The sequence below is a fragment of the Callorhinus ursinus genome, unplaced genomic scaffold, assembly GCF_003265705.2.
Source record: "Callorhinus ursinus isolate GAN/ISIS: 27379988/994484 unplaced genomic scaffold, GSC_fseal_2.0 scaffold1, whole genome shotgun sequence".
NCBI classification, from domain to species: Eukaryota; Metazoa; Chordata; class Mammalia; order Carnivora; family Otariidae; genus Callorhinus; species Callorhinus ursinus.
The window spans coordinates 106702564-106729670 of NW_027397063.1; the positions used below are offsets into that span (position 1 = coordinate 106702564).

Below are 27107 nucleotides of genomic sequence, written 5' to 3' on the forward strand. Positions count from 1 at the left end.
TATAAACACGTTACATAAAACAACAGAAAAATATGTTTATATATATGTTTCTTTTGAGGGGTCATATACAAGCACAGCATAACAGACTTTGACGGTAATATTTTTCACTTACTTTGAAGAATTTTTTTCTGTAATGGGTTTGTCTCTCATAGTCTGTTTCTTCACTTACAGAGAATTGGAAACATGGCAGTGAGGGGAATACCTTTTCTGTCCCATTATTGAGAGTTGCTCTTCCTGTTATTTGTTTTAGAGAAATTTGGGAACATTATAAAAGTATAAAAAGGTTTTTTAAAAGACTGACCTCCAGGGGAATATCTCATTGATAAATGATCAGAGGAAACCTGGGGACTTTGGTAGAATTTGTAAACTGAGTGTGAAAGGCCTGCCTTTTTTATTTACTTATTTTTTTTTTATACAAATGAGGATCTGTCAGCCAAGTCTTTCACACAAATAAGAGGTGTATGGGGAGGTATCCCAAGTAGGAAAACAAACAAACCAACAAACAAACTGAACATTTACAAAAAAAAATCTACCCCCCCCAAAAAAACCCAAACCAACCAAACAAAAAATGACTTAAAAAAAAAAAGAGGGGAAGATTGTTTTGCTTAGGGAAAAACTGAGCTGTTCTAGTATGTAATGTAGAAAGAAGGCAGTATTCACTTACATAACCCCTCGGAGACTAGGTACAGATGTTAATATAGAACAGCTATTAAGGAGGCTAAACTGCGCTGGAAAAGAGATCTAGTGTTAACAACCAGATGTTTAATGCAGGATAAATGAGAAATATGTTAGAAGTCTGTTAGGATAGAGGAAAAATATAGTAGTATGTACTGATAGGAGGCATGTGGAGGTAACAGAGAAATCAGGGTAAAATGATGCTGAATAATGCTGAAATCTAATAAGGGGGGATCTTTAGAGTTTGGGGAGAGTGTGGGATGTTCCTTATATGTGAAGCTGTTTGGAATTTTATATATTGTATGCTGTTGAAACCATGTATGTTAGATATTACTTTGTTTCTAGGTAAAGAAAACTTGCCCCAGGGTATATAGCTATGAAATGTCAAATCTTGGACCCAGCCCATTTGAATGACTCTAGCTGTCTTCCCAATTATGAAATGCAATAGTTCTTAAAGTGTGGACCCCAGACCACCAGCATCAGCATCATCTGGAGAATTGTTAGAAAGGAGATTCTCAAGCCTGACATCAGACCTACTAAATCACAAACTCTGGCAGTAGGACCCTGCCAGACACAGTAGGACCCGATTTTTTTAAAACATTTATTTGAGAGAGAGCACGAATGGGAGGAGCACAGGGAGAATCTCAAGCACACTCTTCACTGAGCACAGAGCCTGTTGTGGGGCTCAATCCCATGACCCTGAGATCATGACTGGAGCTGAAACCAAGAGTCAGACACCTAACAGATTGTGCCACCCAGGCACCCCAATGCAGTCTGTGTTTTAACAGACCCTCTACATGATTCTGATGCATACTAAAGTTTGACACACTGATGGAGTGGAAAGAAAATAGAGAATAGAGCTTAGCATGCTGCACTGCACAGAGTAGGCTCTTGGAAGTGGCTGGGTCTGGTATTACTATGATATTGGAGAAATCCCCAGAAGGGTTTTGGAGTGGAAGTATTATAAATCACAGGGTCAGAGGAGGCCAGTTTTTAGGGCAAAAACTAATAATTCTACTAAATTAATAATTCTCCTAGACTAGCCCCCAAATGAATCCAGATCCACATCAGTTTTGAGTTTTCTTGGTAGCGTTTATCCCCAACCTGCAGTAGAGGTGGTGATAAAGTAATAACTAGAGATCTGAGGCTAGGATCTGGGCTTTGCCAGCCAGGTTTATATTTGGTTCAGTGTTTAGTGATGTTGGAGCTAATAGTATTTATTTTCTAATAAGCAACAAAACTAAAAGGCAACTACTGAGTGGGAGAAGATTTTTGCAAATGATATATCTGATAAAGGGTGAGTATCCAAAATATATAAAGAACTGAGTATCCAAAATATAGAAAGAACTGATACAACTCAATACCTAAAAAACAAATAATCCAATATAAAAAATAGGCAGAAGACATGAACAGACATTTCCCCAAAGAAGGCATCCAGATGGCCAACAGACACATGAAAAGATGCTCAGCATCACTCATTATCAGGGAAATGCAAATCAAAACTACAATGAGGTATCACATCACACCTGTCAGAATAGCAAAAATCAAAAACACAAGGAACAGGAAGTGTTGGCAAGGATGTGGAGAAAAAGGAGGCCTCTTGTACTGTTGGAAGGAATGCAAACTGGTGCAGCCACTGTGAACAGTATGGAGGTTCCTCAGAAAATTGACTAGAACTACCCTATGACCCAGTAATTGCATTACTGGATTTTTACCCCCCCAAATACAAAAACACTAATTCAAGGGATACATGCCTCTCTGTGTTTATAGCAGCATTATCTACAATCACCAAACTATGGAAGCAGCCCAGTGTTACCATGCACTTGCAATGTGGGAGGCAACTGCGGAGCCTAAGGCAAACAGTGAGGAGAACAGCTACAAGTTTAGCTTTGATTAATTGTGCTTAGGCAATTTCTTGCATTGATAAATTATTATTAAGCTTTTGAGAGTAATATAAGTTTAAGATTTATAAGGTAAAGAAGGTGACATTTGACCTAATGTCCTCTGTCTTTCCTTGAACAATCCATTTGGTTCAGTAGGAAAATCACCTAAGGGCCCTGTTCAGGAGTTTCTGAGCTTTGTGTTCATCATGCAGATTTCCTGCCAGATTGAAAAGTTATGGAAAGTTTCTGTATTTTCTTTTTCATTTTATCTGAACAAATAGAAATAAGATATGAGAAATATTGTTTGTGCCCCCCATACCCCTTGATCTCCTTAGATTAGACTCTACTTTTGAAATGGTAAAATTGGGAATGGCATTTTATGGGGTGGGTAACATTGAAGAATCATGACCTGACCTAATGCATTGAGTGTTTTTCTCTGTAGCATCGTGATTTTGTGATTTAGTGAAATGTTTAAAGAGTGGATACCGTGTCATACTATACAAGTTGCTGATGACTTCTAGCTTTTATGATACTGTTATAACTTGAGTTTTGCTCGGTGATAAATGTTGATTTCATTTATAGGTCCTTGGTCAAGGAGAAGAGTGGAGAGGTGGTGATGGAATTAATACGATTGGAGGGGGCCAGAAAGTGAGATTAATGAAAGAAATCATGGAACATTATGCCAATCAAGAGGATTTGGTTGTTTTGTTTACTGAATGGTAAGAGAAATAATTTATGGATTTTTAAGTTTACATTAAATTATTTTTTAAAAGTGTCAAAATTCATATTTGTGAATTATATATTAAATTACTTTATTCTCAAGGAATTACTGTTTTAAAAAGTAGATTTTACTCATAATTATAAAACCATGGTCTGACATAATTATTTAATGGATTGAATCTGATGATTTACTGTAAGCAACAATGAAAAAACATGGCATGAGCTAGCATTTTTGTGAAATTCATGTTTTAATTCTAACTTGAGATGGAAGAAAGATCATGTTGAGCTTTTCTATTGAGGAAAGTAATTCAGTGGATCCTGGTCAACCAGAAAGAAACAGATCATGGAAAGTTATAAGTGAGAAGTGAGAAAGCCTATTTTTTAAAAAGAAAAACCTTTCTAGTGTGCGAATATCTTTTTGTATATTGTTTTACTTTCCTTCTACTTAATTTTAAGTGTCCACTGTCCTTCTTTATCTTCTTTCTGCAAGTTTTTGTAATGTCAGGTTATCATGAGTCATTAGTGGTTGCTACCTTCTCTTCCATTTTTTCTACCTTTTTGTTTTTTGTCCTTGATTGCTCATTTTAAATCTTGTGTTTTCCTCTGTAACTTAGCAAAGATTATTTATATCTCTTCCTCAATTTGAAAATCCAACACCATAAATTAATGCAGATAAAAGTAAGGGTAATGCTTTTTATGCAAGTATATAAGTAAGAAAGACATAAATTTTGAAATGAAAATAGACATAATGAAGTCCTGGTGCCATCAACCATTAAAAGTTGAGAGCGTCTGTATACTTGCTTCTTTAGAATTTCCCTAATGTCTCCCAGGAAAGAAATAAAGTTCTGCTTATAGCTAACTTGTCCTTGCAACATGAAATGTGGGATAGCTGTTGTCAGCTTGTGTACCAGGAATTTTTTTGCAGAATCTATTATTATATATTTTTTATCCTTGAAAAAAGAGTGGGAAGCTCATAATAACTGTTCAGATTAAATATTGAGTATGTTTGGTTTAAAATTACCGTGGATTTCAAACAACCATTTTGGTCAGCTTGAACTTGCCACACATATGTTTTGATTTTGACTTTGAGGCCAATTCTCCTTGTAAAAGTTACCACATATGTGCCAGTAATGGTTTTAGACACCCAAGCCTCCTTTTGTGTTTTCAGAAAAACCTCTTAACCTCTACCTTTACCCTCCTGCCCCATTCCATCTCCCCCCCCAAATCTAAGATTTAGCCTTAGAAGAAACTGATTTAATTAGATGCCAGTTGTTTCTCTTAAGAAAAGGGACACTTTGAGATATCTTAAAACTTCTTGAGGTTGCATTTGTTTATTTAGATGATATGTTAAGATCCAGCTTGACAAAAAAGACAACAGTAAGATTTATATGAGGGGGAAGAGGGGCAGAGGGTGAGGAAAAAAGAGTCTTTTAGAAAGATTTTATTTATTTGAGAGAGCGAATGAGAGAGCACAAGCAGGAGGAGAGGCAGAGGGAGAGGGAGAAGCAGACTCCCCGTTGAGCAGGGAGCCCGATGCGGGACTTGATCCCAGGACCCTGAGATCATGACCTGAGCTGAAGGCAGATGCTTAACCAACTGAGCCACCTAGGGGCCCTGAGATAGAGAATCTTAGGCAGGCTCCATACCCAGCACAGAACCCAGTGCAGGGCTTGATCTCACAGCCCTGAGCTTATGACCTGAGCCAAAATCAAGAGTTGGATGCTTAACCGCCTGAGCCACCCAGGTGCCCTTTAGAACATTTCTAATACCTCCAAATAATCCCTTGTGCTCCTTAATTTGGAAACAATTTTATAACATTGCTTCCATGGGAATATGTCTTCTAAACTGTCTTTTGGATGAACATTTAAAGTTAGAGACTAGATGTTTATAAATGTACTCTATAAATGTACTTTATAAATGTACTCTATAGGGTAAGTTTATCATATTTAATTTAGATACAAACAAATATTTGGCAAGGGTTTGGGTTCTTAAAATGAAAACTGAAGCTATTCATATGAGAAAGTATCACAAATTTTTTTCAAGTTATTTCATACTGTAGTGTGTGTATGTATGTGTGTGTATGTGTGAATATAATTAGATGTTTTGTAAAGCTGAAAATCTCTCCTTGATTAGAGCAACTACCAATAATTATAATGAATTTGATGACTTGTAATGGAGGAGTATGAGGAGTTCTTTTGGAATTGGCTCATAAAGATTTTGAGGACAAATATTGTAGCATGGTAGTTGCAGTTCCCTTGAGAAAAATTATTCCATAATGATTTTATAATTTACCTTAATCAAGGTAACTAAACACTTTGAGTTTTATTACAAGGTACATTGCATTACTTTTAGAATTACCTTGCAAATTATGTATTTCTTTTATTTTAGTCACATTGAAGACAGATGGTCAGATCTAATTATTATTATATAGTAAACAGGTTTTTTTTCTTGTTTTAGAATAATGTATAGGCCAATATGTAACAGAAAGTGTTTTATTATGAATAAATTAGATACAAATTGAATATCTCCACAAGCTTGTTCTGTACTAGATACAATAAATTATAAACCAGCAGAGTCCAGACTCCAAAATAAGCATGTGGTAGAATACTTTTTTTGGGTATCACATTAATGTCTAATAAAAACTTTGGTTATTTCTTTTATTCTTTTTCTTTTAGACTTAAGAAAATTCTTTAGAAGAAAAGTAATTAGAAATAAAGTTGGTGTAAATATTTGAGTTTGAATTTGGACTGAGCAGAAATTTCTATTTTTTTGGTGATGCTGAATATAATGCCAATAATCAGAATGCAGATGTGCTACATTTTGAAAGACTCCCAATATATGAAATATTTAAAAGACATGTTTGGTGCTGGTTATTGGCCTCACCAAAAAGTGTTATTTCCTCTATGATAATATGTACCCAAGGATTTTGGTAGATAGAGACTCCTCAGTTCATTTAAGTATTTGTTTAAATATGATTAACTTTATGACTTTGAGGTAAGATAAAGGAATTGACTTTACAGTTTATAAGCTCTTGCTATCTACCTGTAGCAGTAAGGAAGACTGAACTTAAAAAACTAGAATGGTAGTCAATGTTACAATACAACAGCCTATATAGAATTAAAATGAATATAAAGTAAAGCCATTATTATAATAGTTTTCTAGTTGGCTCTGGTATGGGGACATTGATTGAGGATAAGTAATCCTGTTTGAAAACACAGGGATGATCTTAGTCATACAAATCTTTTCTGTTAATACATATGTCTTACCGCTTGTATATCGCTAGCTTCCATTCACTTACCATGTTGGATTCTAATTGTCCTTATTTCTAGACAGTGAAACTTGGGGATGTACCTGATTTAAATATTGTCTGGGTAAATAGCAAGGTATCGATAAATATTAGGTAACAGAAACTTGCATTAAAAGAGTGAGAAATAGATCTTCCAAGAGGAGAAATATGGTGGGTGTTTTGAAACTGTTTTTAATTTTGTTTTAAGATTTACTTATTTATTTTGGAGAGAGGGTAGGGGAGGAACAGAGGAATAGGAACCTATACCTATCTATAGGTAGATAGCAAAAGCTTACAAACTGCAAAGTCAATTCCTTTATCTTACCTCAAGCGGAATCCCCACTGCATGTGGAGCCCAATGTGGGGCTCAATTCTACAACCTGAGCCAAAGCCAGGAGTCAGCACTTAACCGACTGAACCACCCAAGCTCCCTGTAACTGTTTTTAAAGATTGATTTTCTTCATTCACTTAGAGAAATAAAATGATTTACAAAGGTAGGAAAGCATCCAAATTTTCTAAATCTCAAAGATTGAAATCATTAGAAAAACGAATTTTGATTGTCAGAAGCCATGAAAATGATGCTTCTGATCTTCCAGATATAGGCCAATGTTTCTTTTTTTGACTACTAACTATTATTTTGCTGAGAAAGTGAGATCAGTGGACAGATTTTTCGCTTTGCATTTGGTACACATATCTTGAGCAGACTGTGATCCAGGCATTAAACTTAACACTTCAAAAGAAGAGATAAACATAGATCCCACGCTCAAGGAATTCTTATATTATACTAATTTTGCAAATAAAACTGAACAGACCTAATTTGAAAGACATAATATGTCTTCAAAAAAGTTTGGATGTTAAAAAAAAATTCACATGTTGGCATAATCTCTTTAGAATCATTTACTTTTAGAAAATTGTCAAAGGTTCTGTTTTATTGAATCATTTTGGTAGTTGTTTATAAAATATTTTTATGATTTTATTGTTATTGTCATAAATATAATTTATATGTATTCATTTTATAGATGACCAGATCCTCTCTATTTTATTCCATGAAATAAATATTTTATACCTTTCATAGTTCAGGTTACATACCCAGCATGCCTGCATTTTATGTTGTCTTACATAGTTAATACAGAAGACAGAATAAAAATTTTCTGAAAGCAAAGCTTTTCAAGTATGATGGCTATAATTTTAACCAACTAGGGCAGATTTATTTGATGGACTCCTCCTTCCCTGCAGTGATGACAATTTAAATGCGCAGACACAAAGAACCTATTCATTAGCAATGGACAACATTTCATTATATTAGTATGAAGGAAGGCCAAAATACATCAGAGTTTTTAGTTTCAGTATTGCTTTTTTCTTTTTTCCCTTTTTTGAAGGAAAGATTAAAATCATTAGCTGTTACTTAAATATATTGCACTGCCTTCTGGGTCATCCAGAATAGTCTGAAATATGTTTAGGAATTATGTAGGAAATGAGTGATTTTTGCTTTTTCAAATTGTTCAAATGTTCTTGTTAATATTTACTGAATATATCAGTGGGTATGTTGGAATGAGGAAGAAATAAATTGTATACAAAAGAAGCATTGGATGTATATATATGTATATGTGTATGTATTATCTATTTATCTGTAGATTGATATATATGATACTCTTATATGGCATTACTTTGACTGTGTATGTATGTGTACAAATATATGTGTGTGTATATAATGTATAACATATATATATATAAAATTTTTTCCCAAACCACATTGCCTACTCCTTAAAGTTTGTTCTTTTGAGTAAACGTGTATTAAGTATCTGTTATGTGCAAAATATGGTGCTGGCCCCTGTGGTTGGAACTGGAGTTGGGGAAACGGGCTGAGTGGGACAGAAATCTTGCCCCCTGGATACGTTTTTCTATCCATAGCTCTGTATATGGATAGAAAATGCCAATATGGATTGGCATGTCGTAGCTGCGTAATCATAAGTTTGGGGGATTTTTAAAATTTTTTTAATTCCCTCATTGATTTACTGAATACTTACTGCGTACTAAATATGTATCAGATTTAAAAGTTCTCATGTTGCAGAGATAAACTTAACTGTTATTTAAAAGTAGAGGGAAATTTTCATTTAATTAACCACCTTTTGACTATTTTCCCAATAAGGAGACTGACCCAGAAACAAGTGCTGGTGACTTGTGGCCTCACAGGTAGCTAGCAGCTTGAGCAGTTTGATGTCTTGCAACCATTCCCGTCTTGGCTGCCTTCTTTGTTAGGTGTTACGTAGCACTAGCCACTCAGAAAACAGTCTGGAGAAAATGACTCTCCAGCTCGGCAGTGTCCTCATTGACTCCTACCTCTACCCAACCTCAGTAAGAATTCTATACAGGAAATGAAAGTCTATACCATTTGGAGGAAACAGCCTCCCAGTAATATTTAGTTTTTAAAGTAGTACCTACTTTTTAAGAGCTAATTCCTACTCCTTCCTTCAAAATTCTTACAGAAAATTTATTTATCATTTTATACTATGATTTTATTGTAATTTATTTTGCAAGTTCGACTGGGTCAATGTTGTTTAAAAAATATTTGTTTACTTATTCTTTTTAAGTAGGCTCCACACCCAATGTGGGATTAGAACTCATGACCCTGAGATCAAGAAGAGTCTCATGCTCTACTGACTGAGCCAGCCATGCGTCCCCTGGTTGACAGTTTTAACTGCCTTTTTTTTCAGGGGGAGGGGAGAGTGGTTTCCTAGTACTGGTTTGTGCTATAATCTATAGAAATAAAGATACGTATTTAAGGTGAGGACATGATTAAAGACGAAAACATCAGGTGTGTTGCTACTTGTGTGCTTCAGTTTCGTTAGACTTTAAGCTTTTAAACACTAGCTGCTAATAGTGTGGATGATTATAACTTTTGGCTTAAGTTTGTGTCAGTGATGATGAAGAAATTGTTGGATTGGGGAGGAACAAATAAATAAAATTAGGGTGCACTTCTGTTGCTTTCTTTTCTGGCTACCCGATAGCTTTTGCTTCTTGTTAAGACTGGGGATGACTCATTCATTCATTCATTTATTCATTCATTTGTTCAACAAATATTTACTGACTATCTTCAAAATACAGGGCTAGGGGAATACACAGATGAATAAAGATGTGGATCTGGCCCAAGAAGGAAGAGCAGGCGGTCTCGTGTAAGATAGGCATTCCGAGCATGAAGAGCAAGAAATAAAATGTTTCATGAAAGGAGAAACGAAAAGAGTTGTGGGAGTTAAAGGAAGGAAATGATCTTTTCCATTTAGGTTGATCCACTAGAAGTTTTTAGAAGAGGTGAGACTGGAAATGGGCCTCAGGAGTGAAAGGTGTGGACCCAGTTGGGAAAAGATGTGCTAAGTAGATGGAACATTATGAGTAAACACAGATGACAGATCAAATAATTCAGTCTGGTTTCAGAACAGGTTATTTAATGGAAAGTTATTATTGTGGTGCTGATTAATTTAGACTTTATTCCAAGGTCAGGGATTGGTAAACCATGGTGTAGCCTACTTCTTGTTTTTAGAAATAGTTTTATTGGAACACAGCTGTGTCAACTGCTTCTGGCTGCCCTTACATCACAACAGCAGAACTGGGTCCTTGCGAGGGAGAACATATTGCCCTCAAAGCTGAAAGTATTTTCTGTAAAAGACTAGATAGGAAATATTTGTAGAGTCCTGCTCTAGACCTAGTTGAGAACCACTGATCCAGTCTGGGAACTGGAATGGTTTCCAGAGGAGTTTATATTAGTCAGTCCTTATCAGAAGTGGGGTGGAGGTAGGTAATGTGGGGGCTTGTAAGATTTTTGAATTAATCTAGTCCAGTGTCTCCTAGAAAGAGTGGAGAGGATTTGAATGCTAAATAGATTAAGTAGATGGAATCAATAGGATTTGGTGAAATATTTGATGAGAGATGCTATAGAAAGAAGGAAGGAGGCAAGGCTGGAAGAAAGATTTTCAACTTGGGTGACTGGGTGGTTGATGGTGCCACAGAAACAGGGAACACAGAAGGATAGACGCTTGTCTGTTAGAGAACTCAGTGTGACCACATAAGGTGGGACCTTATGCTTTTTGCAGGACCCAGGAATATTTACCAGAGTTAACTATGGAAATTTTTATTTTATTCTTCATATTTAAATGGACCAAATTCCTACGAGAATTATTTTTGTGACCGTTGTGTATTTTTTTTTTTTTAGATTTTATTTATTTTTTTGAGAGAGAGAATGAGATAGAGAGAGCATGAGAGGGGGGAGGGTCAGAGGGAGAAGCAGACTCCCCTCTGAGCAGGGAGCCCGATGCGGGACCGGATCCCAGGACTCCAGGATCGTGACCTGAGCTGAAGGCAGTCGCTTAACCAACTGAGCCACCCAGGCGCCCCCGTTGTGCATTTTTTTAAAAATTTGATTATTTGGGTTGTTGTGGCCAAAGTAATTTTAAGTAGAAAAACTTTCTTCCCTTTGAAAAGTTTTAAATCAATTTAGAGAACTTTTCTAAAGTACTTAAACACAGAAATGACAATGCCACTAAAATATGTTGGGAAAGTTTTAGCAACCTTAAATTTTTATTCAAATTCTTACTTAAATTATGTGAACATAATTTTTGCCTTTACATTTTGCTTTAAAATAATTGTTTTTTGTTATAAAGGTAATGCATGCTTATAAACTACTAAATCATAAAAGTAAAAGTTGCTACAAATCCTCCTTTTCAAGCTACTGCCTTTTGCTAATAGTTTGAGACATACAGGATAGATACTGTATCCCTTCACTAGGGTTATAAAGACAGAAAATACTCACTTTCCAAATGTGCATTTATACCGCTAAAGACAATGCTACCTGCAAAATTTCTGAATCAGTTGACCTCAGTGTCCAATCATGTGGTTCTCTGACATTATATATAGCCCCTTTTTCCATGTCCAGACAATGTATTGGGGTTCTTCTGCAACTTGCAGGGCAATCTCTGTCTCAGAAGGTTTGATTTATTTTCCTTGCCTCTCATGGCTCAATTACCCATGACGCTGGTCTTCTTTCCTAATCTTTAATGTTAAAAATAATATATCAACAACTAGCAGTCTTCAGGAAATTACCCCTGTTAGAAAAGAGGATGGATTATCTTAGTAGGCAGAAGTCTAAAGTGGTCATACTGAGGAGTTAAATAGTACTTGTTTATAAGGAAAAGAGGAAATTGATATATTTTTATAAATATTATTTTGTGTAGTCAGGTTAATTCCGTTTTTTAAATCAACAGGGAAAAGTTAGTTTGAGGTTTTAGTCAGAACACATTTATTCTGATTTAGAATTTATCTTAACACATGTGTATATAAAAATAAAAATTATTTTAAACTACAGATTGGTATAAACTTAAAAGTGAGTTTTCTTCCTGCCTCTCCCATTACTGCAGTCTCTTTCTTCTAGTAACAATAATGTTAATTTTTAACTCCATTGGGTGTTTATAATGTGCCGTGTATTCTTAATTTTTAATTTTTTCAATAACTTGATAAGCTCTCCCCTCCCCCATTTTCTACATAAAGAAACTGAAACATAAAGAGTTTAAGTAACTGGTTTAAGGTTACTCAGATAGCTCAGGGCAGAGCTGAAATTAAAAACCCAACTAGCAGACTTTAAATTGTATGTCCTGAGTCTCTTTGTGATTATGTTATTAACAGTATTAACAGAAGCTTGCCAATTGATTCTGGAAGAAAGAAAAAGCTATGTACCAAAATGTTGTATATATAGATATGTTTTAATTTTGAGGTAATATTTTCTATAACTGAAGAAAAAACACATCATAAAATTTAAATCCTCTAGAACAATATAAAATGAAATAGTCTATCTCTCTGATCCCAACCTTATTTTTACTCTTTAAAAAAATTGGCTGGGTACAATTACTAAATTTAGTTGCACATTAGTCATATTTTAACTCTCTTAGTTTGACTTTAAGATTCAGAAGTGGACTATATGGTGAGGATGTGTGTATGTCAAGTATTTTTTACTTGGGAGGTGTAGTTCACCATGAAAGGGAAAGAGAGGGAAGGAGAAGAGGGCAAGCAACTTCTTTTTAAAGTACAGGACCAGGAGATTAGAGAAGCACACCAGTCCCACTCACATTCTACTGGATAGACTTAATAATTTGGCCACATCTAGCTTCAGAGTAGTCTTCAGCAGGATGGCCATGTGCCTGGTTAGCACAGGGGGATTCCATTATTCAAATAAAGCTTGGGAATGTATATGGGGGCTCAGTTATCATCTCTTCCACAAGAATAAACTTGCACTATTCTTGCTAAAGTAATTTTTAAAACTTCGTGTGGTGAAGTTTACTTTTATAGAGATGAGCAATAGTGTGTTTTATTTTGATAAAATAATTCATATATAGAAAGTTATTAAATCTTGCCTGATGCAGTACTACCCTCCTGGCATATTAACAGGCTCGCTGAGAGCAAGTGTGGCTGGGATAGGAATGTGGGACAGCCTCCTTACTCCTCCACTCACATACCCCAGCAGTGCATCTGGACTATCGGCTGTTAGGAAGACTTGGTGCCGAATTCGTGAACGTTAGTTTGTTCTTATTGTTTGCTACGTGGGATGTTAGGTCAATAAATTATCATCTTTAGAAACTTTTGGACCTGAGGTACTCTGATGTGAAAAAAAAAAGATGCAAAACAATTTGTGTTTGTAACAAGAATAAAGAATTTATTGCAGAGTGGAAGCATATCAGGTAGTGGGTTTTACACTTCCTATTTTGTTAAGTCATTGTCATTCTGTGAATGAACAATGAGCAATAATGTCTCCAGAAAAATCAGTGAAACCATAGACATTATAGTGTCAACTTTTAGACTTTTTTTTTTCAAATTTACTGAGCTTTAAAAAGATGCACTTGTCTAAACACTTTTATTTTAAGATTTTAGGCTAAACAATGATTCAAATATAAATTTGTATAGATGACATTTAGTAGTCAAACATATTGTGTTAAAGATAATGAAATCTTCAGAAATTTTAATGGATGGGTACAAATTACATTGAAATATTAGGCAGTTATAATGGCAGCTTCTGTCAATGACTATGTCTTTATTATTAAGTTATACAGTGAGTTATTGACTTTTCAACCTTTCAGCGCTGCTTTAGCATTTTGATTTGAGGGGATGCTAAGACTAGTACTAAAAAAGTTGTCTTTATTTGGACTTCATTTGCCAATGTAATGTAAATATGAATAACAGTACAATCTATATAATTTAACTTGAGGGAAAATTGGAATATTCTGTAAATCGTTGGTATTAATCTTAGTTTGGATTCTGAATTCTAACTTTATTAGTGAGTATTTCTTGGTTTATGTGCCTAAATTCTGACAAGTGTATTTTAAAACTTCTTTTTCCCCCCTCATTAAACAGCTTTAATGTCATATTTGCTGGTGGTCCAGAAGAAGTTCTAAAAAAGTTTCAAAAGTCAAACCACAAAGTGGTGTTTGCAGCAGATGGAATTCTGTGGCCAGATAAAAGACTAGCAGACAAGTATCCCATTGTGCACATTGGGAAACGCTACCTGAATTCGGGAGGTGGGTAAGATACTGGCAGAGGAGTTTAATGCTAGTCACAGAAAATTATAAAGATTGATGAAACAACCTTTTTTTTTTTGGTATATGTAACTATAGACCTGAAGCTTTAAATAACCATTATCATTTTATTACTATGAAAAAATAATATCAGTTTAGAATCCATGGTGGGTTTTGTAGTTGACAAAAGATTTTCCACATGTCATATCATTTGATGCTCCTAACAAAACTAAGTGGTGTAAATATTTCCAGACTGTAAGTGGAAAATCCATGTTCCCCCAATTTAAGTGACTTTTCGGGTCTTCTGATTATAGTTTCATTGAGAATTTTCTGGCTATAGGATAATGGGGTTAGTAAGTTCCCTTAGGGCGAACTAATTATATAGCTATAAAAACAGGCATTACTTAATTTTATGTATATTTTAAAGATATCAGAGTAAATGAGTGATTTGTCTTGAAATCACTAGACAAAAAGCTCGGCACTGAGTGGGTATAAAGTGCTGCATTAGCTTTAATCATGGATTAAAGGAACAAATTATCACATTTCCCCTCTCCGTCCAAAAAATAAAATAAAACTTGACTTTGGACATTATTATGACTCCAAAATGTTTTCCTTAGACTGGATTAATGTAAACATATGACCAGAAGACATAACCAAATAGGATGGGGAACATGTTAGAAAAACAATTTGGGTGGAAATTGCAAGCCACGTTGGGAAAACAAACTTTTGGGAGTGATTTGCATGTCTATAACTCATATTATTCAGTCTAGTTCAAGTAAGGACCACTTGAGGTAACAGCATTTTTGGATTCTAGGCTCTGCTCAAATCACTTATAGAAATGAAACCTTTAGCAAGTAATATAATTTCTCTGAGGTGCCTCAATTCCAGCTCTATTTACCTGCAATATATTTTAGCAACCCATTCCCGTCGTTGTACCTTGGAGCTTTGTCAGCCCATTATAAATACTGCACTTCTGAAACCTTAAATTCCAGTTTGTATTGCCTAGTTTCAGCTCACTTTTTCTCTCCATCTCAAGATAACCACAATTTATCGTTTGGGAGATCTCTTGACCATTTTATTTTTCTCCCAATCTATCCACCACCTTTGGATTTTACTTCCACATTCAAGTCAGAACCTAGGTTTTCTCAGATTGGTCACTCCGACATCATTGCCTTAGCCATCTTTTCCTCTTACATTTGTAGTTTATGTGCTGATGAAGCTTCTCCTAAGACTGTTGCCCACTCTTGACGTCTCTGTCTGAACCCTCATTTATGGATTGGTGCAACTTCTGCTTCCAAACTGTCAGGTTCTCAGTAACACATGGCTAACTTTTAACTTATCTGAAGTCTTAGATAGTTTAAAAACCATTTAGCTATGGACCTCTGGGAGAAGTTTTATTTTACATTTATTAATTTTTCTAAACATGACATATGTAGTAAAATATCATATGTAAATTTATCTAGATAGTGACGTATCTATTCAGGAATCTAAATTTCAGTCAGATGCACAGTGCTGTGGAAACAGCAGAAGACTAGCAAGTGAGTGCCTTTGTGAGCTAGTTTAATTAAGGAAAAGGTGCTTTTAAGTGGGAAAGAGATCATATAAGGACATCAAAACATGATCTTTGCTTTCTGTAGTCATAGTAATGAAAGTGATGCTAGGAAATCTAAATATATTCAGTAAAGGTTTATGTAATTTCATGAATGGTATATTGACAGTTATTTAAGGGACAAGAGTTTTGTTTATGATTATATCATTTAGTTGAAAAAAGTTTTTCATGGAAAGAAAACATGTTTCCTAATCAGGAAAATTTCAGAATATTATAAACTTTATTAGTTTGAAATAATATGGCAGTTTAATAAAAAATATAAATCATATGAAATATATCTCACATACTTTGAAATAGATGAAATTTCTTTTCATTTTTGAAATAGATTTATAAAAAGGATAAGGAAACATAATTTTTGAAAAACAGCAATATAAGCCATTGGAAAATGTCATGTGTCACTGTTTGGACATATTTTTCATCACAGTAGATGGGTCATAGGAATTAAAAATGCATATTTTTCAGTGTTTTAGGATTTTTTAATTTGATGAAAATAACAAAAATGAGCAACCAGTGATTGGTTTAAGTATGTTTTCATTTTGTCTTGTTTTCTCTAGGTTAACAGTATTATTCCCGGACTTATTTCTTTTCATTCTTTTATTCCTACAAGGAAATTTTAATTTTGAGGGTAAAAAATTAGGTTTTCTTTCAATTCACAGGAGTGACATTGGTCCCTTTTTAAAAGTATTGCATGTCAATGAAACATAGCAGCTTGGCTGCATTTCTGAAATGCAGAGGAAGATTCAAAAAGGGGAAAAATGATCCTGTTGTCTGTGTCTTTTATAGACAACTGTTATTGGCAAATTTAATGCTTATGCTTGAAGGCCAAGGGGAACAATCCAATTTTAGACTTCCTTTCTCCAGACTGTGACACAAAAAATCTGGCCAGAAAATGGTTTAGCAGGTACAGTAATGACTAGTTCAAGGAAAGGAAAAATTCCCAAAATGTCCTAGATATAGAATTTCTTTGAGATGTTTGCAGTCAGTGGCATTTCCAACATTCCTTTGATTTTGTTAGCATCACCGGCACTGACATTAAAACCACTGTAGTAGAGATTTTTTTTTTCCCCCAGAAACAGTGAATCCTCTCCAAAGGATCCAAGAAAGAGCATTTTAGAAGGTCAGGAAGAAAATTCTTCTGTCTTATTCTGTTCTTTTCCTAGTAACTTTTTCCCTTAGGAGCCTTGGCAAACATTATTCCCTCTCTTGTGTCAATTAATTTGGGGAATGTGTTTATTCAAAACGAGTATCTGATTTGTAGTTGGTGGTAAAAACTCACTCTATTATAGTTTATATATAAAACAAAGGATGCTCAATAACATTTCTTTCATGGTGAGCTGTAAAATTCCAACCTAAGGATTAGGCCTAATGGCTTTACAACTCTGTGCAACTGGTCAGTGGAATTAATAGACACAAGTTTTGGTCTTTGACTACTAAATTCTCTAATTTCTCTCTGTTATATTGCAGGATTTATTGGTTATGCTCCGTATATCAACCAGATAGTTCAACAGTGGAATCTCCAGGACAATGATGATGATCAGCTATTTTACACCAAAATTTACATTGATCCACTGAAGAGGGTATGGAATAGCTCCCATTTTCAATATAACCTCCTTGTTTAAGACGGCTACTGGAGCTCCAGCCATTGCATCCATATTCTAGGCAGTTAATAGGCAGAGTAGTAAATAAAGGGCCATCTCAGTTGAATCAACTCTCTTTAAATAACCTTTTTAGAAAAAAAAAATTCTCTTACTTTTCTTTGACCAGAAGATATTTATGTGGCTATTCACAATATGGAAAGTAAATGTTGGCCTTTATTTCAAGCAGAAACATCCTAATGAAAATCTGAGTTCTGTTATTAAGGAGGGGATGTAGAGAACAATAGCTGTGTTATCGGCCCTTGAGAGAGAACATTCCTGAGATTGATTTAAATGAAACTTGGGAGAAAAGTAGAACCAAAGTTCCCTAATTTGAGAATATTTTTAGTATATTTACATAATGTAAGTTAATGTTTCATAAATTCACTGTATGTAACTGATATAATTTAGAACTGATATAGTTCTGAAATGTACTGAATTGTATAATTTGTGGGTACTCTTATTGGAAACAAGTTTTTTAAAGTATATGTTAATGGTGAGTTTGCAACTGTAGCTGTTTCTGTTCCTTAGATAAATATTTCAGTCATCTAAATATTTTCATTAGACACTTAATACTGAAGAAACTTTATTCTTAAAATGTTTATTTTTCTTCATCTCCATTTTTTGCTTTCCCTCTTCTGTGCCTGACAGAGCAAACCTGAGGACTTGCTCTTTCATCTGGGAGGAGAAACCTACTGTTGGCATGAGTGCTAGCCCGTGCAGCATCATGCTTGTCTTTCTCGGTGTAATTCAACTGTGAATGTACTTTGAGTCATATTTAGTTGTCTCTGCTTCAGAATGCTTTCTCTGACCTCTCACTGCTGAGTTCATAATATTTTTAGTTGTATAAATCCTGTTTAAGATTCTTTCAAGACTCTGGACTCTGGGAAACAAACTGAGGGTTGCAGAGGGGAGGGGATGGGGGGATAGGGTACCCTAACCGGGTGATGGGTATTAAGGAGGGCATGTGTTGTGATGAGCACTGGGTGTTATATGCAATTAATAAATCGTTGAACACTATGTCAGAAACTAATATGTTGGCTAATTGAACTTAATAAAAAAAAAAGATTCTCAGGAAGGCTAAGATTTTATCTGGTTAGCATGTGTCCTAGTCTGTTTGGTTTGTCATAACAAAATACCATAGACTGGTTGGCTTAAACAATAGAAATGCATTTCTCACAGTTCTGGAGGCTGCAAGTCCTAGATCAGGGTGCCAGCATGGTTAGTTTCTGGTGAAGACTCTCTTCCTGGCTTGTAGACGACAGCCACCTTCTTGCTGTATCCTTTCACGCTGAAGAGAGACACAGAGACACAAAGACACACACACACATACACACAGAGCGAGAGAATGTGTGTACAAACTCCCTGGTGTCTCTTCTTATGTGGGCATTAATTCTGTCATGAGGACATCTCATGACCTCAAGTTAACCCTAATTACCACCCAAAGGCCCTGTCTCCAAATACTATCACATCGTGGGTTAGGGCTTCATGTGAATTTTGAGGGGACATAAACATTCAGTCTCTAACAATATACAAAGTCAATTTTAAGAGTATTATTATACAGAGAAATGTAGCTGAAAAACTGGTGCATTGAGAATCATGAAGTTTGTAAAGCAGATTAATCTTTATGGTTATGTTAATTACCTATCTATTGTAGCAGTCGGATTGGGGATTATGCTGTAATAATAACCGAAACCCTAAGAGCTTAACACAACACAGGTTGGTTTCTCTTGCTATGTGTCCGTCGTAGGTCAGCAGAGGGTTTCTGCTTACTGTCCTCACTTGGGACCCTGGCTGATGGAGCAGCCATCTTAGACCTTTTACCAGTTCATGTGCCAGAGAGAGAGCACACCTAGTGTCTCAAATTGGAAGCTCCATGCTCCAGGTTAGAAGTGAAATAATTTCACCTCTGCTAAAAATTCACTGGTCAGAATTAGTCATAAGGTAGGGAAGTGGAAATGTTTGGAGAATAGCATGAATACTTTGCCATTCCCTTTATCCTTTAATTCAATCAACTATAAAATTACAGTCTTTCTGAAGAAATTGCTGGAATAATTTACAAATAGGATCTTTAAATTCTGCAAAAGAATAAACTATATTAACGTGATAGTGTTGTTTGCATATTGTCATTTTCAATGGTATCTGTATTCTCATTTTTAGGAAGCTATTAACATCACATTGGATCACAAATGCAAAATTTTCCAGACTTTAAATGGAGCTGTAGGTATGCTTCCTAAATACTGAATTGCTCATGTATACAAATGAACACCTGTGATTTCAACTGTCTGTCCTTTATCATATCAATTTGGGGCTATGATTAAGGTTTACTGTATAGATATTACAACTTTTAAAAAATAATGGACTTGAGCTTAGCTTGATATAGTGAAACACATTTACTTAAAATCATGTCCTAAGACTAGTGCAAAAAAAGATAAGCTTCTAGCGTTAGGTAATTTAGAATTTAGTGTCTCACCATCTGGAGACTAGATGTATTTTTAAATTAATTATACCTTATTATTACACATTCTTCAGTAGAAGTTCTTTATATTGTGAATTACTCAGGAGTATGAGTATTAGACTACTTTACCTCTGAAGGTAACTGGTAACCAGACACATATACTGTGGAATGTGTGTGTGTGTGTGTATGTGTGTCTGTGTTTTTGTGTGCATATGCATGTATGCCTGTATTCGTTTTTCTAGGTAGACATATGTCTTGGAAAAAAATATACTAATACATCAATTAATTAATATATTAAAAATAAAAATACGTTAATTCATTAATGCATTAATACCTTAAACATGAAAAATACATTGCAGTTCAGTACAACTCTTCAAGGCAGTTCATACCTTAAAAATTTCTCAGGATGAAAGCATTTAGTTTGGAGTGCTTAGGAAATGCGAAGAAACTGGAAAACAACAACAAAAACACCCAGCTGTTTCAGCTCCCACCTGACTTGTGTATTCCTGGAATTGGCATTAGGCCTGATTTTCAAGAACTGGCAATGCTCTCAATGATGGCCAATGGTGGAGACCTTGCTTATGTCTGGCAGTGTTCTATTCACCATATTTATATTGTTATTATCATCATAATAACTTTGAAAGGCAGGCAAAGATCCCATTTCACAGCTGAATAAATTCGGACAATAATTTAGTTCATCCTGGATCACATTACTATCAAGAGTCTTGGAGGCAGGTTTGCAAAGATGCTTTCCTTCTGCTAGACACCTCAGTGGATTAGCACCTCAGTTCGCTAGTGCCAGGTTGGAGTGATTGAGGTGCTCTCTGATGTAGCATAGGCAAAATTTGTAAAAGCGTTGTGGCATGTGGAATGGCATTTGTGGGAAATTTTATAATAACCAGAAGATATATATAAATGTACACATATACGTGTGTATATGAATACATACACATTTTAAATTACTAAAATCTGTTTTTTTCTTTTTAACCCAGATGAAGTTGTTTTGAAATTTGAAAATGGCAAAGCCAGAGCTAAGAATGTCTTTTATGAAACATTACCAGTGGCAGTTAATGGAAATGGACCCACCAAGGTGAGTCACAGTGACTTTTCCCTGTTTCTTTATTTCTTGGCAATAGACTCTAGAGCAATATGTAGAATATCATCTTCTTCTCTTCCTCCTCCTTTACCTCCATCCCTCCCCTCCTTCACCTTCTGCTCCTTTCTTTTTTGGTGTCTTTGAGAGGCGCTATTTTGGTGCTAGCAATCTACTGGCTTCATCTTTTACACTGTAGATTAAGTAGTTTCTTTCAGATTCACCAAACTAATGATGTTTCCTAAGCAAAGTGATACCTTTTCATTCTGTTGGTAACACATTTCACTTTAGTGCTTAATAATAACAGCAAATGTGAGAATGGGCCATATTTCCCTCATGCAGGGTATCCTATCTGAATAGGAAACGTGCAGGTCTGTAAGTCACCATTTTCTCACTTAACAGCTCTGTTGAGATTGAGATGTAACTATATGGCTGGAAGTTTCTTCTTGCACTTATTTTTTTTTTTTTTTTAGATTTGATGTTTAATTTTTTATTTTTTAAGTTAACATAATGTATTATTTGTTTCAGGGGTACAGGTCTGTGACTCATCAGTCTTACACAATTAAGAGTGCTCACCATAGCACACACCCTCCCCAATGTCCATCACCCAGCCACCCCATCCCTCCCACCCCCCTCCACTCCAGCAACCCTCAGTTTGTTTCCTCAGATTGAGTCTTTTATGGTTTGTCTCCCTCTCTGCTTTCGTCTTGTTTCATTTTTCCCTCCCTTCCCCTATGATCCTCTGTCTTGTTTCTCAAATTTCTCATATCAGTGAGATCGTATGATAATTGTCTTTCTTCTTGCACTTATCTTATACGAAGGTTGCTGGGTTATAATTGACAAAGACTTAATGTGACTAATGAAATTTTGGATGCTTTTCAAATATATATAATTGAGCTTGCTGAAAATATTACTGAGTGAAAAATTCGTAGATAAATTTGATATCTATCTATCGGTCTTGTGAAAACTGTGCTTAAATTAGTGTTCTGAGATACCGAGATGCCTAGTTTACTCATAGTACCTAGAAAAGAGATGAACAGATCTGCACTGTGGGAAGAGAGGGTGGGGAGATGTCGCCTGCTGTCTCAGAATATTGAGTAGTCTGGAATTCCAATAAAAGCTATATGGATGGGAAGAAATGCAAGGGAAAGCCCATACTGACAGCCTTTCCAACATCAAATTGGAAGAAGTAGATTCCTCTTCTCTCGTTAATCTTTCCACCTTGGTTTTTGTCCCCTTCCGGCCCTCCTACGAAGCCATCTTGCTGGGTGCATTCCTTTCTCTATCTTGGATCAGTTTTCCCTGCTCTATTCTCTCCTATTCATCAGCATTTTAAAGACCCTCTGCTCTTTCCCATCTTAAAACAAAACTGAGCCAGAACAAATTAAAACATCCTCCTCAATCCCCTTGCCTTCCAGCCTGCCTGTCTTCCTCCCCCACCACCCTTCACAGCCACACTCTTTAAAGTTAAGACAACTTACTGCCCCCTCCCTCAGTCCCTCTTCCCACCACACCAGGAAATGCTCCTGCTGACGTGTGTTGTGACATCCTCTTCAGTCCTGATTTTTACTCTACCCAAAGATAACATTTGACTGTGTTGATCCCACGTGGTCCTCTTTCCCTTTGCACAATTCTCTGCTGGTTTGTCTACTAATTATCTGGCCTCTTAAACCTCTCTCATTTTCCCTTTATTTTTTAAATATGCATTTAAAAAATCGAACACATTGTGTGTGGGGAGTGGCTCAGGAGTGGTTGGGGGTAATCCCTTTATTTAGTTTAGTTTCAGATAAGCGTTCCACAGGTATCTCTGAGACACCTTCCTTTTCTCTTCTACACAAATTCTTGGTTAATTTGCTTCATTCCTACCTTAATGTTGATGATTTCCAAATCCTTACTCTAGCTCCTGTATCTTTCTTGACCTCCAGGTCTGAATACCCAGTTGGTTTATTTGTGTATCGTATGAGATCTGGAGCTCAAGACCTTCAGCTCTGCCTCCACTTTCATCCATTTGGTTAACTGGAAACTAGGTTTTGTTTTGGCTCTAGTTACTTTCCCACTCCCAATCCAAGAGCTATTTTTTTCTGATTCCTATGTATTGTCTAATTTTCTCAGTGCCAATGATAGTTTCCTTAGTTCTTGCCACCTGCACCCTACCACTCCTTGCAGTCACCCACCAGGAGCCTGGAACCTAGGGCATTCTGCTGAAGCAGAAAGCCAGTCATGTCATTCACCTGTGTAATTGCATCTGTGGACTTCGGGGTGAAGATCCAAATTCTCAACTGGCCTTTTAAGGCTCTTTTTAAAATTTCACTCCTGGTTTAATGGTCACTAGTCCACCGTCCCATCTACTTCCCCACTCCTGACCCTACAAATATCCACACATACATTTCTCATATTCACTCATTCTCTCCCTCCCCTCCTACCATACTGAATTACTGTGAACTTCGCAAGTTTCGTGTTTCCTCATTCTACAAGTCTTCCGTGCCTGCATTTCACTCAGTCTGGAATCCTCTGCCCCCAATTCCCACTTGCTGTACCCACCTACTAAATCTTCACCTTTTAGGTGTCAGCTTAGTCTTTACTCCTCCGGTCTCCTGCATGCTTTTATAATATTTGGAACTTCCTCCATCACAATACATATTGCCACACTCTGGACAGGGATGGAACTTACTTGATTTTTTGGTCTCCCTTACTGGGCCTTTAGCCTAGGAGTTATAGAAATCATATCTATCCCATTTACTTTTTGTACCCCCCTGGGTCCAGCACACACCGGTCTGGCATATATTAGCCTTTAAAAAATGTCAGAGTTTAGAAACAATGTAACGACCTAGCATTATTCATGGGAGTGGCAAGACAGATTATTTTTTGGCAGGTCAAAAAAGTCATAAAATGTAACTCTCCATAAGCAGATGAATGGACAGATTTGTCTCCGAAGCATTTTACAGTAAGTGTGTGTGCGTGTGCCAGTGTTTGTGCGCATGTGCATGTGTTTGTGCCCCTTAACGCGCGCTCACAGTGTCTGTTGTAGGCCTCTGTCTGAGACCCTTGGTGCCAGTTAGGCAGGGGCTTTTGCACAACCGGACCTCTCCTATAACTAAATAGGGTGCTGTTTCTTCTTGGTAGTTTTTTAAATCAAATGTAAATGGCTTGAAAGAGGGGGCTTAGGCCTGAGAATTCAGCTGTTGTGAGTAAGGCCTGATGTTCAGTGACTGCCGTATCACCAGTGCCTTCCCAATTCCCAGGATAATGCTGCCTGGAGTTTTACAGAGTGACTGATTTAGGACATCTCATAAGAAAAGGAGCCCTAACCCATAGTGCGTTTAGAAAGACCTGGTCTAGGTCTTCTAGGAAACATTCTCAGTCTGGACTATCACAGTTTCTGACATGATCCTGTCTTCCTGGGATGCTATTTGGTAACAAAGTGAAGTAAATTTTTTATTATAAAAATTATACTTGTTATAAACATTTGAGAAAAGATTATGTAAATAAGCATTTACTTTATGCTAATACCTTATTAATATTATGTTAAAGCTAGAGGCACATGAATATATTACATTTTCCTGTGTCCAGCCTAATGGGGAAAGAAAGCAGATTATTCTCTAGATACAGACTTTGTTTTTTTAGCCATCATGAAAGGCAAAAGGATATTCTGTATGAATTTTTGTAAGTTAATTTTACTTATTATTTTATTTAGTAAGGGGTGATTATAATGTCATTGGCTTTGAAGCATAACATTGACATAATATTTAAGCCATTTTTTTCATTGAAAAATTATACATAATCTGTAAATGATAAATTGTTTTTAATGTGTTTATGGACTGAAGTTATTAAAGTTAATTAGTTACTTTTTCTAAAACTCATGCTATTAATACAAATAATTTTTAAATTATAATTAAAAATTAATAATTTTTAAATTATAAGTGATTTTAAATATCACTTATAATCCCACTAACCTTTGATATTGTTTTGTTCATGATTGCTTTCAGTTTTTATGTCCTTTCAGTCTATATCTATGAGCATTATACTTTTCATTTGTTTTCATAATGATGTGTAAACAATTTTGTGTTTTTAAGTAACATTTTATTTAAAATAAAGTTTCATTTTATTTAAAATATGTTATCTACATAATTATTTTCATGCTTGGCTAGATACATACAATCTGATATAAATAACTTTAGACAGAAACTGTGATTTCTGGCTGACGCTTTACTTTTTATGCTTGAAGCTCATTTATTGTTAGGAACACATCATAAGATGCTTACTTTAATAACTAACCTTTTCTTTTAAATATCGGGTAATATACATGTTAAGGTAATCATGAAATTGGTGGTATTTTTATAGAAGCTAAAGTTGAACAGAAGAAGATCAAATCACCTAATTTGCACATGAAAACAAGCATTTCTGAAACTAATTTGATTTGCAATAAAAATAGGGATGTTAATTTTGTGCATACTTGGTGACTGTGACCTTGAAAAATTGGCTGATTTGGAAGAAAGACAGAGAGAAAAGAAAAGAAAAAAGAAAAGTTTGGTTGGAAAAGTTTCTCTGCCAATGAAATGACATCATTCCTGGAAAGGGTTTGATAATTGTGGAAGAAGGATCAGGAAAGTACTACCACCTAGTAGCGGGGGACTGCCTGGAACAGCCAAACTACATAAACAGTCTTCTGAACTTTCCAAAGCCACCAGCATAAATGTCTGCAGATTTTAATGAAGAAAACAGATGTAAATGGAGCGTGGAGGTGATGGATAACTTCTCCCTGTGTAGTGAGAGATCCAAAAGAGAAGGGTTTCCAGTCAAAAGTAATGTTTTTAAAATATCTTAATTATCTATGAAAATTAAATTGAGGCAAAAAGTAGAAAGTGAAAAGGTTAAAAATAAAGTCTTAATTCTGAAAACTAAAAATAATACCTTTTATGCTCTAACCTTTTAAAAGATATCAGTCATTTTCATATTCACATAAGGGTTCTAATAGACTGATCAATAATTCATGAAATAAATATTTAATTTTTATGAGATTTCTGAGATGAGGAAAGTGCCAGTCTTTACACATTGTTGGGAATTTTAGATATGGCCAACTATTTGGGGGATTTTTTTTCTTCCTTAAAAAAAAAAAACTCTTTCCCAGGATATTTTAAACAAATTATATTTCCCACTAGCCTTTAAAAAAATGTTTTAAAATTTCTTTTAGAATAATGCTTAGCACAGGATCCATTTTCACATGAATATATTTTTTTCCTTCAAAACCATATTGTGTAGAATATGATTAATGTTTGCATTTGTAATTTGACAATAGCAAAACTTTTTGTTTTTACTATAGAGGTCCATTAAAGTGACCACATTGACTCTTGAAATGTCATTAATGAATTTCATGAGTACATATTTCCTGCCCTGTAATTTGTTTCCTGAATTATCATGTAGTTCGAAAGAGATGTGAATGAGTTACTTTTCCATGTCCTATGATCTTACTACGATTACACAAAGATTTTCCCATTGTAATGAATACTGTACTGTTTCAACAACATTTGTTTTAGTTTTAATACAATAGAAATATTTGGATGGCTTCCCAAATATTTGAGAGGAATCTGGTAAAATGGTATTAGACTAATTACCTCATCTGTTCTGTACTGGAAGATCTTTTAGGGTCTTAGAAAGCTAGAAAAATTCAGTTGGCACTACCATACATTTTGACCATCATATTTAGTATATTGACACTTTTTTCTTTTGAGTTCATCTCACTTTTCTAATGAAAAATTAATGATTATATAAGCATAGTGAGGGTTTTAGGTGCTTCCTTTTCACAGTAATATAAAATCACAGCTAAAGCTAGTTTGCTGCAACTTTACTGTCTTGAGGTGAAATAGTTTTTGAAAAGAAATAAAAACATAAAAATTTAAAAATTACAAATGGTCATACCACTACAGGTATTAAAATTGCATGGAAAAGTGTACTGATTTTTTTAAAGGTAAATCAAAATTTTCTCTAAAATGTTTACACTCTAGGAATACTCAGGATTTGTTTGAGGGTTCATATTTTAGTGTTTATGTCTGTCCTCTGTCTACCTTCCCTCATTTTCTTCTCCACCCAAAACACACTCAAGGGACTCAGATTTTACGGATGAAATGATTCCCAATAGATGCCTGAGGAGAGGGGGAGATAAGTTACAAAGGAGATGTCTGAGTGATTTGAAAGGGGA

At 35.3% G+C, this 27107-nt stretch overlaps 1 protein-coding gene across 2 annotated transcripts in view; it reads left to right on the forward strand.

Moving 5' to 3' along the window:
- Positions 1–27107, forward strand: part of PLOD2 (procollagen-lysine,2-oxoglutarate 5-dioxygenase 2) — a 95808-nt gene that overhangs the window by 42954 nt on the left and 25747 nt on the right. For both annotated transcript variants that reach the window (XM_025870280.2, XM_025870288.2), the window contains exons 3-7: positions 3141–3277; positions 13957–14120; positions 17191–17303; positions 19521–19584; positions 20811–20908. In XM_025870280.2, coding sequence (XP_025726065.1) covers positions 3141–3277; positions 13957–14120; positions 17191–17303; positions 19521–19584; positions 20811–20908 — 576 coding nt within the window. The remainder of the gene's footprint in view (positions 1–3140; positions 3278–13956; positions 14121–17190; positions 17304–19520; positions 19585–20810; positions 20909–27107) is intronic.